The sequence below is a fragment of the Parasteatoda tepidariorum genome, chromosome 9, assembly GCF_043381705.1.
Source record: "Parasteatoda tepidariorum isolate YZ-2023 chromosome 9, CAS_Ptep_4.0, whole genome shotgun sequence".
NCBI lineage: Eukaryota > Metazoa > Arthropoda > Arachnida > Araneae > Theridiidae > Parasteatoda > Parasteatoda tepidariorum.
In genome coordinates, this window is record NC_092212.1 from 57,298,421 (window position 1) to 57,317,203 (window position 18,783).

General features: G+C 27.3%; 1 protein-coding gene across 3 annotated transcripts in view; it reads left to right on the forward strand.

The window, feature by feature from the left end:
• Nucleotides 1-18,783, forward strand: part of LOC107442312 (serine-protein kinase ATM) — an 88,106-nt gene that overhangs the window by 55,833 nt on the left and 13,490 nt on the right. For all 3 annotated transcript variants that reach the window (XM_043051168.2, XM_043051170.2, XM_043051169.2), the window contains exons 38-50: nt 940-1,027; nt 3,832-3,966; nt 4,895-5,183; nt 5,942-6,084; nt 7,496-7,591; nt 7,680-7,799; nt 8,656-8,884; nt 9,186-9,344; nt 10,751-10,873; nt 11,844-12,055; nt 12,699-12,915; nt 14,950-15,057; nt 17,688-17,834. In XM_043051168.2, coding sequence (XP_042907102.1) covers nt 940-1,027; nt 3,832-3,966; nt 4,895-5,183; nt 5,942-6,084; nt 7,496-7,591; nt 7,680-7,799; nt 8,656-8,884; nt 9,186-9,344; nt 10,751-10,873; nt 11,844-12,055; nt 12,699-12,915; nt 14,950-15,057; nt 17,688-17,834 — 2,066 coding nt within the window. The remainder of the gene's footprint in view (nt 1-939; nt 1,028-3,831; nt 3,967-4,894; nt 5,184-5,941; nt 6,085-7,495; nt 7,592-7,679; nt 7,800-8,655; nt 8,885-9,185; nt 9,345-10,750; nt 10,874-11,843; nt 12,056-12,698; nt 12,916-14,949; nt 15,058-17,687; nt 17,835-18,783) is intronic.

An 18,783-nucleotide genomic window follows, 5' to 3' on the forward strand; every position in this document is an offset into this window, starting at 1 on the left:
TTTTTTTTTTTTTTTAATTTTTTTTTTTTTTTTTTGGAAAAAGAGTTAATTAACGTATCATCAAAATTTTATTTATAATCGCTGTTATTTATGCTATAAAATGCAAAATTCTTATGAAATAAAAAAACAATTATCTAAACAGTTGTTGATTGTCATGTAATTTTTCAAACTAAAGTAGCAATTTTTGTATGTTAAGGATTTCTACTTCACTGTTATTGATATGTTTCAGAGGGCTCTAGTTAGATTAGACCATAATATGAACATAATGATTCGGTCCATTGTTAAAGTTTTTTTTTTCCAATATAATTTAAAAAGTAATATTACTGATATATTTGCTATAAATCACATAACAGTATTTATTAAGAGAAATGAAATATTAATGCGTATTCTCAGTAGTTTTAATTTGCTAAACCAGGTAGTTTTTCAAGTAATAATTGTCTCTTATCTGAACTGAGGAAAAATATAATTTCCAGCTTTATTTTTTCAATAGGTAATTTTTATTTTCACTAAATGTTAAGTATCAATGTAATCACATATATAATAATAGATTAGAACACAATTGTATGTCAACACATTATTTATTACCTTAAACTGTCTGTAATTTATTATTAAAGGGTTGCGCTTGCTTAAAATTTACTATCAGGGAAATTCAGCTTTTTTGCCTTTTGGCTAATCTCATCCCTGAGTAAAGCAATCAGGACGGAATATGGTTTCCTACCCTTAGAAGATCTAGAAGGTTAGGTAAAGAAACATATCTAACTATTTTATTACAAACTCTAAATCTTTATATAAAACTTTAAATAATCATAAAGGTTTTTACAATTTTTTTAGAAACTATTATGTGCATTTTATAAAACATACTTAACATAGTGTATATTAACATACTTGAACATATAAATTAAGAATGTAAAATTCTACAACTTTTATTCTGTTTTATAGCACCAGCTGCAGATGTTAAATTTTCTAAGCAATCAGTACGGACAATGTTGTCTGTACTACATTATCTGTGGTTGAACCCAAAACAACGGTGAGTATTACAGGCTATTGTTTATTAATGCTTAGGCAATTGTTTATTTTCGAAAATTTTTATCTACCTTTTGATGAATAAAATTGAACAGGAAAGTTCATTTGCACTTGTAATACTGCTTACTTATTATTATTTTGACAATAAACTATACGTTTAAAGCTATTTTGTATGCTGTAGACAATAGACAATATTTTTGAAGTTCATATTGTTAATTTCTAGCAGAAACAACACTATGTTGACTACATTATGAAAACAACACTATGTAACAGAAAACAAAACTAAGGAGCATGTTACTATTGTAATATGCTCCACATAATTACAATATTTTATTGCAACGCCCCCCGTGGCAGAATAGCAGCGACACGGCGACATTGTCGCAGAACGTTACTGAGTTCTTGCAGAAAAACTTTTCTTTGGAAAAATAAAAAAAATTCAGTTTTCTTTTCTACAAAAATTTAAACATATTTGAATCATGCATTTAGATAATCACTTTTTGACAAGCTCAATGTACGCCGATAGTATCGTAAATCGATGTAATTTTTCGATTGTATTTTCGGCAGTTATTGATATTGATTTTCACGTTTATTTTTAATATCCCGATATATTTCAAACAATATGGAAAATTCAAATCGTGCATTTGAGTACTTTTTAAGGCTATAATTCTATTGAATTTCTGACTGTTATTGCTATTGATTTCTCCATAGTTTTTAAATCGGATATTATTTATACGATATTATTTGTTGCAACAACCTAATCTTGAAACGAAACACATGTTTTAGGAGTCCGATTCACGTGATTTCGGCGTCGATCTTTTTTACATTTATTATGGATTTCATGATTTTTTAATTGCTTTTTTTATTGTGATGATTATTTACAAAATTGAATAAATTGGAAAAGTTCACAAATAATTTGTGAGTTTTTCTCCCAACAAGATGTAACAATATTATCTATAATATTAGAATAAAAAATTATTACTTATTCAATTTAAAAAATTTTTATATAGTCTTTTTTGTAAACACAGCGTATTTGCTACTTTCAATTAGTAACATACATTTTTGTTATAATTAAAAGTATTTTGCAGAAAGGTATTTATGCTAGAGAGATTAGATTAGTCGCAGATAGCTCGAAAAAATTCTGCTACTGGGGCAATGCCTATTGCCTATTAAACTCAGATTTGAACTGAGAATGTTCTATTTAATGATAGGTGATTTTGTGAACCGGAATGTCTAAACTTAGGAAACATTTTCTTAGTATAAATATAAAATCTACATTTAACATTTAAATTCATGAGCTAAATTTTTTATTTCAGAGGAGGGTTTAAAAATACTACCATGTTTGTTAGATTATCAAAAAAATTTAAGATGGTTTGAAAGTTAATAAGTTTTTATTGCTTTCAATATTTCCTTTTCTTTGCTGTAAAATTCATTTTAAAATCTAGCGCTTTTCTGTAATTGAGGATAGATTTACCTTACTGAATGAGTGATGATTATTGACATGATTAATAAGCATTCTATTGCCTTTTTAATGTATCAATAGTTTTCATTTAGATTCCTTTACACTCTTGGTTTCATAATTTTTTAACTCTCACCCTTTAATTTACTTAAAAAATGTATTCTGCACCTGTAATTTTGTTCTTTTTGTTTGTAGAAAGCACAATGATATTTGGTATTTTTATATTTCAAAACATGAATTAATAGAAAGAAAAAACATTGTCTGATTATTTCAATTATGTGGCCTGTAAAAATTTGATTTTAATAAACGATTATGATTCTATAAAATGAAAGGTTTAATTGTTATAATTATGTTTTTTCAGATTTGATTTTAAAAGGCGGCTGTTTTTGTAATCCAGTGATATTATTAGTGACGGCTCTGAAATAATCTATTAAACCTAATTGGATTAATTTATTCTTTCTTATTGCTGAATCGTTATTCACCTCTAATTTAAATTAACCAAAAAAATGTGTATGATGAAGTTTTTATGTATGGAAAGAGTTTCAAAAGCTCATTTGGTTTCAACACTAGACAGTGGAGCTATCCCCAGCTTATATACAAAATAAAAAAATAAGTCATATAGTTTGTTTGGACTGTTACGAATAACAGCACTCGAATAATTTTTACAATTTAAAAATTGAAACGATTGTGAATGCAATCCACTTGCTCTGAGTTACAAAAATCACCCATTGTTTAATTTTTCTTAAAAAATTTCGATCAATTTCATTAATGCAATTTCAATAAATTTCGATCAATGCAGAAAGAAAAGGGATTTTTTGTATTAAAATTTGTACTACTACTTCTCTTTTTTTCTTTTTTTTTTTTTTTTTTTTTTAGTTNATGAAAAGTCATGAATTTGAAAATCTAAAATGTAGCAGATACCCTGTAATTGAGAGCATAACAGTTCTTGAATGTTTTAAATTAGATGATTGCATGAATTTTTTACAGAAACAATGTATAAATTACTACTGAAATATGCAAATCCACTTTCCCTTTCTTTAAGCACTTTAAATATGTATTTTATGTATTTATTCTTGTATTACTTTTATTTGCAAGCTTCATTTATTTGCTTGGAATAAAAATAAGAAAAATTTTAAATAGGCTGTATTTGAATGATTTATTTTGATAATTATCATTATTGAGTTAAGCTTTCTGTATGATCCAGCAATGATTATTTGAACAGTTATGTACTAATTGTTTTATTGTTTTCATTATAATAAGATTATTAATGGTGCAATTCAATGCGAAATGAAGCTTTTCCAGATTAAACTAATATTTAAAAATGTTTAAACGTATGTATGAATTTTTTTTAGATCCAACTCAGAGCGTAATGTAATGAAGGATCTTTGGATAGAAATTAGCTTCTTAGAAGTGGCTCAAGCAGCTCAATATTGTTCAGCATATTTCACAGCAATACTTTATACTGAACTTTGGTGCAACTCAATGAGGTTCTTATCTTTTTATTTCTATACGCTGGAAAAATAAAATGCCCAATTTTAACCTGATTTCTTCCTCTTTTTTTGAAGTTAATTCTCTCCTTTCACATCTTGTTTTGATATTTATTTTTGTAAAACATATTTTGTTGTGTTTTACAAAAATAACATAAATTTGTCATTTTTAGTTTGTAGTTTTTTGGATACATGATTTATCATATATTTATAAACTGGATACTTATTGCTTCAAAATTACAAACTTTGTGACAAACAACTTTGCTTCAAAAAAAGCAAACTTTTAAATTGTTACTATTTATTGCTTAAACTTATTGTTTGTTATGAAGGTTAATTTAAAAAATCTATGCTTGTAATATTTTTATTTGAAAAGGCTTTTCTTTTTTGTATAACATGTTTACAACGTTTAAAATTCAAAGCTTTTTAAAGATATATCTCGTTAGGTATCTGAGTTTTTTAATCATATTTTTCTTCAGCAATTATTTTGTCTTTAATTAAATTTTTGTAAGATAAGTATTCATTAAGTAATATACAATAATAGAATTTTATTGATTTTTCGTAGTTACTTATTGACTATTTTATTGCTTATTGATTATTTAGTTATCATTTTATGACTTTATGGTTTCTGACGTTTCTCTAACCTGAATTTATTTTCTGACAATTAAGATAGATCAAAAATAAAAGTGTAGCAAAAAAATTTAACAGTTACCACAACACTGTCCTGCACAGAATGATGTAAGGGAGCTTTCTGTTTTATGAACTCCAGAGGTAAACCTGCTCATAAAATTAAGTTTCAGACTCCTTTGATGATTAGTGTAATGTCTTTATGAATACTAGATACCTGAATAATTTCTCATATTGATCATAACTAGGATTACTGTGTTATTTACAGTTTTTAAAAATCAATTTATTTTTCTCTTTATTCTAGGGAGAAAAATAGAAATTCTGAATCAGTTGACCACTCAGATTCGTCAGGAAGTTTAGAATTTTCCCCATTGTCTTACATTGGGTCTCAAGGGAAAGATAAAGCTCATCTAATATATGATATATTGCTTGACACATATTCAAATATTGGAGATTCTGATGCCATTAGTGGTTGTGAAGTTGTTGCACATGATAGCCAAGCTATTTTGAAGCATAGTTATTTCGTAGAGAAAAATTTTGATGGACTGCTGAAAATTAGTGATATGAACTGTGCAAATTTAGAAGTTCTTCAGGTATGATATCTTTCACTTAGTTTTTTTTTCTTTTTTCAAAGCCTCCCTGGAGAATGACCTTTTGTCATACAGGCATCTGAAGGGCCGATTTGTTGGCCACTCTAACAGAGGCTCCATATTAGGTGGGCCAACGTTGCTCCTACAGTAAGGACAGATAGTACAGAGAAGGAAAGAACATCCATGCCTTGCCCAGGATTCGAACTCTGAACCTTTCTGATGCAAGGCCAGTTCCCTGACTTACACAGGACGGTCGGCTCTTTCACTTAGTGAATTTTTGAATAATTTGGTACAATAAAATATAGGTTCTCAAATGGTGTTTCACAGTGAATTTATTACAGGTTTTAAAGGAAAAGATTTTTTTTAAAAAAATCAATAATGATTTTTAAATCAATAATATTATTTAGGTCCTATCAGTAATCTATTATTTATTTAGTAATTCGAATTATTTTATAAAATTATTTTACTGCAATATTGTAAAAATATAGCAAAATTATAAATAGAGATATAGCTATACATTTTTCCTAATAATAAAATTAAATGGAGATTTATATTCTGTGTTGTTATGTTATAAAATCTTCCGTTGTATGTTTATGAACTTTAATAGCTTATTATTAATTTTTGTGATAAATTTATAATGAATGTTCCAATGAAATTCCAAAGAAACTTCATATAATATTTTCTGAAAATTGCCTTTAAAAAAATTATTTTTTCTAACTGTTGTAAGTATAAATTTTTTGCTTTTTAAAATTTATTTTTAGGCTTTGCAAAAAAGTCATTTGAATTCAGTTCTTCAGAATTGTATCCATTCTCTAAATTCAGAAGAAATTCCAGCTCAAGTAGTTGAATATCAAAGTGAAGCAGCTTGGAGGATGGGGCAATGGAATTCGCCAATTATTGAAAGGTAACTTGATTATGTATTTATACTGTACAATTCATATTAATGTTATAATCATTATATAATAATGCTGTACAACATGAACATTGTACTATAGATGAAAAATCTATACAGTTGAACTCACCATTAAAGAGCCATGAAAATTTGTTTAACATTTTGAAGACAACTGAATGTTAGTGATGAGCCATAAATCCAGCAAACGTTTGAACTTTTTTCGAAAGCAGGGCTACAAAGGACGATGTTTTTTGCACCATTAATTTTATGAAGAGCAATAGCACAACAAAAATATAATAGCTAGACTTGAGAGAGAAAATACTGCGAAGCATTTTTGGTGGAATAAGTAAAAACGGTACCTGGTTTAGAAGATCAAACACTTTACAAAGCATATAAAGAACCTGATGTCATTAAAGTAATCAAAATTCAAAGGATTAAATGAGCAGGCCACATTATGTGAATGGAGGATAGCAGGACAACCAAAAAAGTTTTCAGTGCCAGGCCAACAGGTACAAGAAAAAGAGGACGACCAAGCCTAAGATTTTTAGACTGCCTTGAAAAAGACCTACAGGTTTTAAAGATAATAAACTGGAGAATCTTGGCTAAGGGAAGAATGTCTTGGCATAGGCTTGTTGAGAAGGCCAAGGCCCATCCTGGGCTGCCGTGCCAATGAGAAGAAGAAGAATAACAACAAAGAGACATTAAGACTGTTCAAAGCAAATTAACTAACTTCCTTTGTATTGTACCGAAATATTAAACAAATAAAGTAAGTGCTATATTTATAATTTAGTAACTTTGAATGAACCTTTAGGATTTTTTCATGAACCCGTTTCTTACAAACACTTGATTTTAATGAGCTAATATTGCAATCCTTTTTCGCTTTGGTTGTTAGCAAATTTGACTGTTGGTAAATTTTTTAACTGAAAATGACGAATTTGTAAGTAGCTTTTTTATATCATGCACTAACCATTTACTCCAAAACCAACATTTTGGCTTGGCCACTTACTCTATTTTCGCAGCATGCAATAACAACTTAACAGGCAATTGAAAGACACTTTCATTGACAATGAAAACCATGACTAATTTTGCAATTATCACACTTCTATCTTTTCAAGGTTCTAGGTACCTTTGAAACCCAGAAATTCGAAAATTCACGAAAGCTAGGCGAGTTTTCTTCAAAAATGGTGCATGATGTGTTATTTTAATTTCGATAAATGTTTTTGTTTTTGTCAAATGTTGACTTTTAAATGATGTTAATGTTAAAAGTGTTGTTAAATATGTTTTGTTTAAGCAGGATCATAAAGTTTCCTGTAAAGGAATAAAAACTGTTTCAATTTATTGTTTAGTGTTATTATAGTATTTTTGTTATCACAATTCTGTTTAATATTTATTAAAATATAATAATATAATTTTTTATTTTCAGTTCTTCACATGGTTTTCAAGAATATTTTTATAAAAGTCAACAGAATCTTGTTGTAGATAATATTAGTATGTTTGAGAACTTTATGGATTTAGCATTGTAAGTTTTGATTTTTTAGTTAATCACATACATTTTTATTCAAATTCAATTAAAACTATAGCTTAGTTATTATTATTTTATTTTGCAGACAAACACAATTTGATTGCTTGAAACATACAAGTTTGGAAGCCACAAGAAATATTTTACCAGTCCTTAGCCATGTTCAGATGGTCTCTGTTTTAGAAGATTTTTCCAAAGCTCAATCAAAGTATGAATTGTTTTATTCTTTAATTAGCTCCATATTCAATTATAAAGATTTAATAAATTTCTATTATTCTTTCATATTAGCGACAGTTAATTTACTGTATAAATTTCAGAATTTGGGGAAAATTTTACTATGTATGTTCGTTGAATTTGTATTCATTTAAGGTAGTATTTAATAGGAATTCATTTATTATATATTTCACAAAATTTCTTTTCACGAAAATTGAGAATGACTTAATTTGAAATTTATATGAATTTCCCCCCCTTTCTATTGAGTAAAATCTACTGAATAAAATTATGATGAATTTGCCCACCCTCTAAATACGAGAGTAACAAATGTTTTAACATTTCTTTGCCCAAAATTATTTACTGCAAAATTTAAGCTTTTATCAGTGTAATAATTATATCAGTGTAATTTTTAAAAAAATTCTTATTTATCGAATTTTTTAATTGAATTGAAAACGTGAGCAAATTTTTTTCATGCCATAGCTTATTTTAATTTATTTAACTAATAGATAATTAAAGTAGTATTTAATAAGGATTCATTTATTTTATATTTCACGAAATTTATGTCATGAAAACTGAAAATGACTAAAATCGAAATTTTTATGAATTCTCCCCCCTTTCCATTAAGCTTTAAGTCACTGAGTAAAATTCCGAGGAATTTTCCACCTTCTGAATAAGAGAGTAGCAAATGTTATTCCTGTTGTTACAAGTAACATAAAAATAAACCTTTGTTATACAGCAAAACCTCCAGCTAAAAAGGTGAAAAATTTCTCTTCTGATTCTTGAAAGATTAACTAAAATAATTTTATGTCAAATGAAAACATACTTCTCAATTATATATTTTTTCTTTTTAGTGTTGATTCTTTGAAGAACCTTCTTAAAATTTGGTCTTTACAAGATAGCATGCCATATGATTATTTTGAATTTGTGGAACCTGTTTCCTGGTTGAAATGCATACTTTTGAAACACCTTGTGGATGTAAACTTAGATAAACAGTTGCAAGGTAGAAATATTATAATATCGGAACTCAAGTCTCTTTTAGATGGTTATGTAGTCAGAGCTCGTGAAGAACGTCATCTCGAAGTATGTTTAAATTACATGCTCTTGAAAATTTAAATTTTGATTTTGAATTCTTAAAGTGTTATTTTTATTAAGTATTTAATAAGAAAATTATTATTTACTAATCATAAATCTAATAATTTTATCATAATTTTATTAATCATAAATCTTGAAGTAAAATAGTAGTTTTTTAAAGCTTTAGAATATTATTGAGTCTTTTACTATGTCTTTGATGTCTTTTACTATGTCTTAAATGATCTTATATTTTTTCGTTTTAAATTGCTATTCCATAGTCAAAGTTTCAATATTTCACTTTGTCTTGCAGGTTGCTGCAAAAGCTATCAATATGCTTAGATGTCTTCCTGGATCAGACGAGGAAGAAATTTTGCAGTGGCAGGTAGAAGACGCAAAAACTGTTTGGACTAAAAAAGAATATAGTATTGCCAACAAAATTTTAAAATCTTCATTGAAATATATGGAAAAGGTATTTTATTAATGATTTAATTTTTAAAAAATTAAATTTGTTGAAAAAAAATTCAGGTTTTTAAAAAAAACTTTTTTATAAATTATGTTTTTTCTAGTTCTGAAACTTTTAACAGTTCAAAATTTTTCTTAACCCAAAATTATTTGCTTCTAAGCTTAAGCTTATATCAGTGTATCTTATTATTTTTTTAATAAATTTCTTATTTATCAAATTTTTAATTGTAGTTAAAAACTTGAGCAATTTTTTTTTATTCCACAGCTTATTTTTATTTATTTAACTAATAAATTTTTATTTCATTTTACTCATTAAAATTTCATTTGCTTTCTATATTTTAAGGTTGTTTATGGGCTGCGAGAGCTCAAACGGTTAAAGGCATTAAATTGTCATTATCTTGGAGCTTACATAGCATTTGATCAATCCAGCTTGTCTGGAAAGTAAAGGCAATCTNTTTTATTCCACAGCTTATTTTTATTTATTTAACTAATAAATTTTCTTTTACTTTCTATATTTTAAGGTTGTTTATGGGCTGCGAGAGCTCAAACGGTTAAAGGCATTAAATTGTCATTATCTTGGAGCTTACATAGCATTTGATCAATCCAGCTTGTCTGGAAAGTAAAGGCAATCTGTGGGCAATGTTGCCATTAGTTACAAAATTGTGATGCCTTAATCTTAATGAGTCTCCTGGCCCAAAATGTGCTGTGTCTTGAATGCTGTTTTACTAATACGATTCTTTTGCTTGACTTCTTTGCCTTAAACTGTGGTGACTTGCAAGTTTTTTTAAATTCAATCATTGATTTGAAGCATTAATTTTTTCTCGAACATTTCACCTTAGATTAATCTGGTTTCCATAATCTTGAAGTGTTCTGATGGCCTGTGCTTTAAAATGTCTTTTTTTGAAAACATAGAATAACCTTATTTTCCATTAATAAGCAAATCTTTAAAGCAACAAAACTAAAAAGCAAAGTAATTACATATTTTTTGATCATGAATGTTTATTATGATTTACTTATATTTAATTTACATTTGTATTGAGTCAAGGCTCAATTTTCACCTATTTATTTTGTTTAAAATACCTACCTTGAAAACTATTATAATTGTTCAATTATAACAGTTCCTGCTTATATTTGTTTGTAACTAAAGATGCAAAATTTGGTTACTGCTTTTTGGAAATAACTAAGGTAAAATTATTGTTTAAAATTTTTGTTCGGATTTAATATGATCATCTTTTAAATTTGTCTTAATGTCTTTACGTTTGTTTAATCTTTAAAGCAGTTTGTTAACAAGCATTATTTGTAATGTATTTTATTATTATATATTTTTGTTTCGTCAAAAAAGCGTTTAGCAGGTTTTGTAGCTAACTTATATGCTGTTGTTAATAAAGTATTTAATAGTATTTCATCTTGCAGTTTGCCAAGGAAAATTCTGGTTTTGTTATGAGCTATGGTGAAGCTCTAACCTTACGAGGAAGATGGTTAGCTGAAACTTGCTGCGAAAATTCCTCTGTTATTATGAGAGATTATTTAGAAAAAGTAAAGTATAGTTTTTGTTTCATATTTTAAAGACCTATTTAAGGTTATGATCCATTTTCATCATTTAACAGAATAAAACAGATGGTTATTGAAGCATTTGTTGTTGAGACAGTAGCTAAAGACATGGATTTGACTACCCATGAAACTAATAAATTATTTCTAAATACAGTACAGAACCCGTTATCCGGGAATCAGAAAACCGGAACGAAATTCGATAAATTTTCCCGCCATTTTCTAAAAAAAAATTTATTTTTTTTCCTCATAGGATTTTTCTTTCTATTTTGAAAGAAGTTGTTTACCTTACCATCATTTTGGAAATAATCATTAGTGTATTACTTCATCGTTTTTTCTTTTTCAGATTATTTAAAAAAAATTTTTTTTAGTTGTGCTGAACAGTAAAAAAACGGCTTTTTGTAGCGATTCAGAAAACTGGAAAAATCAGTTATCAGGAATAGCGATGATCCCGATCGTTCCGGATAATCAATTCCCTACTGTATCTAAAGACCTATCGAGAATTTCTAGAAATAAGTGTGGAAAGTGTCTTTGTGGATGAACAAATTTTATAATTGCATGCAAAATGTTTTCAATTCGTTTAAAAAGTTCTCGATTTATGGCGAAATATGCAGAAAGTGAAATTAACATTAAGAGGTTCAAACTTTGGACCTCTCTCCTGATCAAACAATGGGGACCATATTACCCAGATTGCGGCTACCCCCTATACTTTAGAGGTCAGAGATCTCAATTCGTCGAAAAAAGTTAGTTACATTTTCTCTCAACATTAAATTATGTTTTATTTAATTTGCCATTATGTTGGTTTTATATTTTTCTAATTTTAGACACGTAAATTTGTGTAAGTTTTGTTTTAAAAAATAGTTGTGGATTTTTTATTTACTTTAATTTACTTTTGTTGTTAAATATTGATAGTAGTTAAATGCTTAATTGAATTATTTTGTTTCTGTTTTACTTATAGGCTGTTGATGTACTTCAGGAGGTGACTAATAAAAGTGACAAATATAATTCCACTTTATGTGATGCATACTTAGCAGTTGCTCGTTTCTCTGATGCTCAGTATCAAAGTATTATTAATTATCAAAAGTCAACGGCATATCAAACGAAACAGGAGTTGATGATTTCATCAAAAGAAAAAGCTAAAGAATTAAGATTAAGTGAAAATACTGAAGAGTAAGTTGTTTCTTTAAAAATGTCTCATAATTTTAACGGTCTTATTGTAGCATGACAAGAAACTATTTATCTCATTAAAATTAAAGTTCCACAATTGACTAAATGTCCATTATGTCATTACGATCCCTTCACATTTTCACCAGAGTAAAAATAATTTGTTTTAAAGTGCAACATAGTTAATTATTTATGTCATAAAAATCAAAGTTTTATGGTCAAAATTTTTAAATTACATTTTTTAAGTGTGTTTTATAACTTTAAAAGAATATACAACTTAAATTTAGAGCTTCACTTTAAAAAGGTAAACAAAGTTTATGGTGCTATTTTAAAGAGGGAGACTAGTAGAAACTTCTTATTTCATAAAAATGAAAATTACTCATTGCAATTTTGTAAAATTTATTTTTGTAGTGTCCACTGTATCATTACGTATTTGATCCATTCTTGCATTAAGATTTAATGCTATTTTTTGCATGTTTTGTTCTTTTCTACATACAAGTCTATCAATCGTTTTATCGTTTTTCATTTCTATTAAATTATGTATATGAAAAAAAAATTAAAATTTTTTATTCTATTTATTGGTTTATCATTTATTTTCTGTTTAAACTGTTTAGTTAATAATTTGTAACCTTTAATTTTTTTATTTCAGCCAACGCAAATTGCAATTAATATTTCTCAGACAAAATGAGATAGATCAAACTGAGATGAAAAGCATGGAGATGGATAAAAAGAGCTTTCTAGAGAAAGCTGTAATACATTATTTGAAGTGTTTGAAAGGTTCTGAAAAACATGACCTGTGGATCTTTCGTTTGATTTCTCTTTGGTTTCAAAACATAGAATCTGATTATATTAATCAAATTATAAAAGTATGTTAGTTTAAAAGTTTTATTTAAATATAAAATAGTTTAAAAATAGCATTTAAAAATACATTTATTTAATGCTGTTTTTATAATTATTTTAACAGGTTCAATTTATAAAAACAATTGAAACTTTTTAAAAGGCTTATAAATAATGATTAATAGTGAATTTTATATCGTCGGTAAGTTTTAAAATCTGGACATAGTTCAAAATGTGTGTTTACGAAAAGGACACAGCAAAAAACGCCTTTTGAGTTGAATTTAAAAACAAATTGTTTAACCATTGGTCAAGAAATTATGAAGCCTTAACTTCCATGACCCCTGGCTCCCAATGGACTCTTGTGGGAATGTAAAAACAATTTTTGACTTTAAAGTCTTTTCAGTAAAAGGCTATATTAGTCAAATATTACAAGTGATTTGTCCAAATTGACGATATCACATTACACATTTATTTATATTCAGTAGTTTATTATTTTAAGAAAGAAAAAATACTTCTAAAAGAAGTTTGACAAACAAAATCAAATGGTATTTCTATTTTTGTAACTAGCAATATTAATTTCCGTAAACATGCATTTTGCATTGTGTTCGTTTTCGTAAACACGCATTTCAAGCTGTTTCCAGATTTAAAAACTCGCTGAGGATATACAATATTTTAGGTGATTACTAGACATTTTAAAAATTAATTAATTATTTTGCAATAACAGATTTGTTTTTATTCAAATATTTTATACTGATTAAGGAAAATTGTTTTATACATTTACACTCAAATATATATTTTTATTAGAAAAGAAAAACTGTTAATTTCTTTTGCATATATAGTTGAAATTCTTGCTTCAGAAGCTTTTGTTTAGTTTCTTATGTTTACAAATCTAAATTCACTTTAATGAAATTGTCTAGTGTTTGAAAAATCTGAATTGCTCACTACACATTAAAAAAATCTAGCACAAAAGTTAAAAAAAAGAAGTTGTATTGAACTTAAGACAAGGGCTGCAATGGCCATTGACTCTAAACTGTAATTAAAGAACATTAGGTCTTATAATAAGGAAAATAAATTTTTTACAATTTAGTTAGACTTAATTTTTTTGTTATATAACTTTTAAAGCCAAACTTAAAAGCAGTTGAAAAAAAACTGATTTAAGCCCAAATTAATCATATTTCTGATGCTTAATTTTTTTCTCTCTAAATGTGCCTTTCAAATTTTAAACCTGTCTTGGGAATGAAAAGTCAGAAATTACACTACTCTATTTTGATATTTTAATTGAAAATAACTCAAATTGAGCCTAGTGTAATCCCTATTTCTAGATAAAAATAATTAAGCAAATCTGTTAAAATCGACACTTAAATATCAAGACTGTTTAATAGTATAATTTATCCTAGTGTTATGGCTCCCAAAATACCTACTTTGTCTAAACTATAACTATGAAATTAATATCAAATAAATTAATGAACTTTATTAATTTAACACTTGTATTTAATTACAAGAGTTTCAATTGTTTTGTATCCTATTTATAATCAGTTATACTTTTTCTTAGATTTTAGAGTTGGTAAAAAATCCTAATTAAAAAAAAATATTGTGTCTGTGAAAAGTTTGTAAACCACTGCCCTAGTACTTAAATTTTTCGTAAATTTTTTTATTGGCTTTTATGTAAAACTCGTAATCAATTTTGTAGCTGCAATTTTTCTGTGTTTAGCATTATTTAATTAGTTATTAATTTTTATCAATTATTTTTTTAATATGATATTCATTATTTAATAATTATCAAAATGATTATTGTTTGATATTATGGATTGAAAAAATACCAGCTAGTAAAATACGTACATCACTTGTGTTTTTATATTGCTCTGATGCAGCTATCTATCATTAAAGGTTAATCACATTATCATGTTAACATAATTTATAAGTCGTGAAAAATATTATTACTGTATTTACTGAATTGAAAAAATTTGATATTTATATATATATATTTTGAAAGATGTTTATATATTTCATTTTATGATTTATTAAATTCATTAATATTTTTATTTATATGCTTTATTTTTCAGCAAAATATTTATAATTTAGAGACGTATAAGTTTCTTCCTCTCATGTATCAACTTGCCGCTAGGATGGGTACTCAATCATCAGGCATTTTTCAAAATACTTTGACTCAGGTATATCATGAATTCTATTGATTGATAGTTACATTCTTAATTATATAAGGGGGGGGGGAGTAAAAATAAGTTTCCCCTGGTGATTGTGGACAGAGGTGTTTTGGAAGACTAAAAATATAATGATAAAGAAATACACTTTATTTTCCACTTAATTACTTAGTTTGTTGAGACATTTGTAGCACTTAAATAAATAATCCATAGAAACTAAAGTAGTAAGAATACTTGTAATACTTGTCTATAAGTTTCAAAAAGCCCTTGTGGGCTCTGCATGCAGACAAAGCTTTACTTTGTGACTTTGGCTGAGATTTTTCTTCAAAGCTGGAAATAGACGGAAGTACCTGGGTGCAAGGTTAGGAATATATGATTGATGGTCAAGGTGCTCCCAACCATGAGTTGCATTATGGTTTTTACATTGCCGTCGCGGAGTGAGTATAGTCTATCATTGTCATCTAACAGCAGAAGTGAGAAGAACTGTCAGTTTTTTTGTGAATAACCTCTTTCAATTTCCTCAAGGTGTAACAGTGCCCTTTAACATGGATGGCTTCATTCATTCTTTCATTCATCAGCGGCTTGACACCCCAGGGTGGGCCTCGGCCTTCTGAAGAAATTTTTTCCAAGCTAACCGTTTTCCTGCTAGCGTTTTCCAGTTTTTAAGGCCAAACGGTCTTTTTCTAGGCCATCTATCCATCTCAAATTTGGCCGGCCTCTTTTTCGTGTGCCAACTGGTCAGGCATTGAAAACTCTTTTTGTGGTACGATCTTCATTCATTCTGATAACATGGCCTGCCCATTTTATTCTTTGTCGTTTAATGAAATTAATGATGTCAGGTTCATTATATGAGTGTTAAAGCTCTAAATTTATTCTTCTAAGCCGCACACCATTTTTTTTTAAAAAATTCATCCAAAAATTCTTCTCAAGATCTTTCTCTCAAAGGTATTCAACATAACCACATCCATACACAGATATGGTCCAAGTTTCACAAGCATTTCTTAAATTGATTTTAAAAGAGATTTATATAATAAATCTCTTTTAAGATCAATCGTTTTTCTATGAATTACATAAGGTTTTATGTATTTTTGAATTCCATTAAAACATCTATTTGTCTATAGTAGTTCTCCTTTGTATTTCCATTGTAATATTGTTTTTGTTGTTGATTATGGAACCTAAGTAAATGTCAACAACCTCAAATTTATATTCTTACATGGTAGCTTCAGCCTCTTTAAAGTCGAGCAACAAAACTTCAAGACTACGGGTCTCGCATCCACTTAGCGCAGACACTGCGACAGTGCCACCTGCTTGGTCTAGTCAAGCGGTGCCCGATAATTTATGATAGTCTTTCATATTCAACTACTGTTTTGTTTACTCTTTTATTGCACTATTTCCCCAGGAAAATTAGAAGGGAAACTTGTTTTTGGACTATCCATCGTGCAAAGTTTATTTATTAATATTATTTGTTATTGGGGCAACGAGAGTCAAGTGTCATAACTTTAATTTAAAAATTAGAGTTAGACATTGACTTAACTCAGTTTATGGCAAAAGTACATTAATGGTATTGTAATACGGTATTAAAAATATGTCAATGTACTTAGTTACATTTGAATTACACTTCTTCATAGAAATCTAATGCTTAAAAGTGTGTGAAATGATAGATTTTACTTTGATTGTAATAGTTAAAATTATATGCTTGCAAAATATTTACTGTTTTTATGTCAATTAACAAGATCGAACTAATCTGAGTTTGAAAGAAGAATATCTTTTTTAAACTCAAGTGTTTTTAAAAGCTTTGAAAGTGTAAAGTAGTTTAAACAAATATTTAAGAAACAAAAGAATAAATATCAAAATTAAAAAAGTGCTTTCTGATTATTAATTGAAAATATAATACGGTTTTCAATTATATGTTTATATATTATATATTTTTGAATTTAAAAATCTAAATGTAGAAAATGAGGAACACCTAAGCCCCATAAATAATTAAAAGAATTATCAAGCATGGAAGCAAAATGATTTTACAATTTTATTTTCATCAGTTTTCTTTTAGAACAGTTTCTAGTAAGTGTGGTAGATTATGATAAATAACTAAAAAAGTGAACCATATTGTAAAATGCTAGTCAATATAGGATAATAAATTAGCTTATAATAAAGAAGCAATAATGTGATATTATTTGAATTTGGTTATAATAATAAATAAAATAAGAAGTATTTGTTTTTTACTTATTTAAGCAGCCAAAAGCTGAAACATGTTATAAAAATATCCTGGCCAGTGAATTTTGCATGCCACTGTATGTATAGTGAACATTAAATATTGGAAATATAGAACTATAAAAATATTTGATATAGCTAAATATCCAATGCCGCCAGATATGCTTGTTAGGTCCGGAATCCAGTAACTTTGAAAAACGTTTTTTGAAATTCTTTACTGTCCATTGTCTTAATAAAGTTTTATTGGGATAAGAAAGGCATTGTAATTAGCTTTGAGTTTGCTAAACCCATGTTGGTAACAAATTGAAGATTGGTTCAAATTATATTTCGTAAATAAGGTGCCAAAAATGTTTCCATTTGTCTTTTTTTATATGTAAATTTATTATCTGGGAAAAATAATTATCGAAATTTATATTTTTATTAATAAATAGCTAATAAAGAACATTGCTTTGGACCATCCCCATCATGCTTTGCCAGTTATATTAGCCTTGAGTAATGCAGACAAAGATCCTGTTGAAAAAAAGGAAGTCTCTGAGCAAACTGTGTATTTGCAACAAGCTGAAGTTCCAGCTGTGAAAGTAAGCATTTCAGTTACAAAGAAGAAGAAAACATTTTGCTTTTAAGTTTATCCCTGAAATATGTTAAATCAAGGGTTGACAAACTTTTTTGATCATCAACCCCAAAAAAACCCAATAATTCTTTTATTGACCCACTTCATAAAAAATGATTTGAAAAAACATAAGTTTCTTAATTGTTTTATTTTATTTTGACAAAATTAAATTTTTACTTAAACCAAAGGGAAAGGAGGTGTTTGGCGCTTTGATAGATTAACTATGTTTGGCTACAAATGTGTTAGTTTCAGCCTTAAATCGCCATGGGGATCCACATTCAATTTATTTTTCGGCTTTGTTAAAATAGAATTAACATAACTGAAGTCAGATTTAATCATATAGAAATTTTTATAATCGATTATACTATAATCTATTATAAAAACTTTTACGTACTATATTTTAATTATAAATGGCATTCCAGATGAAAATTGTAAATATTACATACTGTTAATAATTTTGCAATCGAATCGCATTAGTATACTATATTTGCGCCCAGACGTCGATATCAGCCACTTTGCCAACACTTTTGTCAAATAAAGTAGTGCATAATTCATCATCCTTTAATTAAATTTGTTTGTTAAATTTATTTGTTTGATATTACAGTTACCTCCTTTTTGAACAAATAGCTAAAATTATTTTAAGAAGTATAAAATTAAAAAATAACTATATTATATAGATAAAATTAAAAAAATGTTTAAGTGGCGTAAGGTTAAAATATGATAAGTCAGAATATTGAATAAGAAATAATACTCAGAATGAGATCTCTTTAGTTTTAATAATATATTTATAGTGTTTTGTCAATGTTCGAATTGTCATTCATTTTGAAGTTTCTCATGCTTTCATGCCCCCCCCCCCCTTTTTAATGTAATTTTAAAATGTACTAGGCTAAACCCCATAATTTTGAGTTATGCTGTTT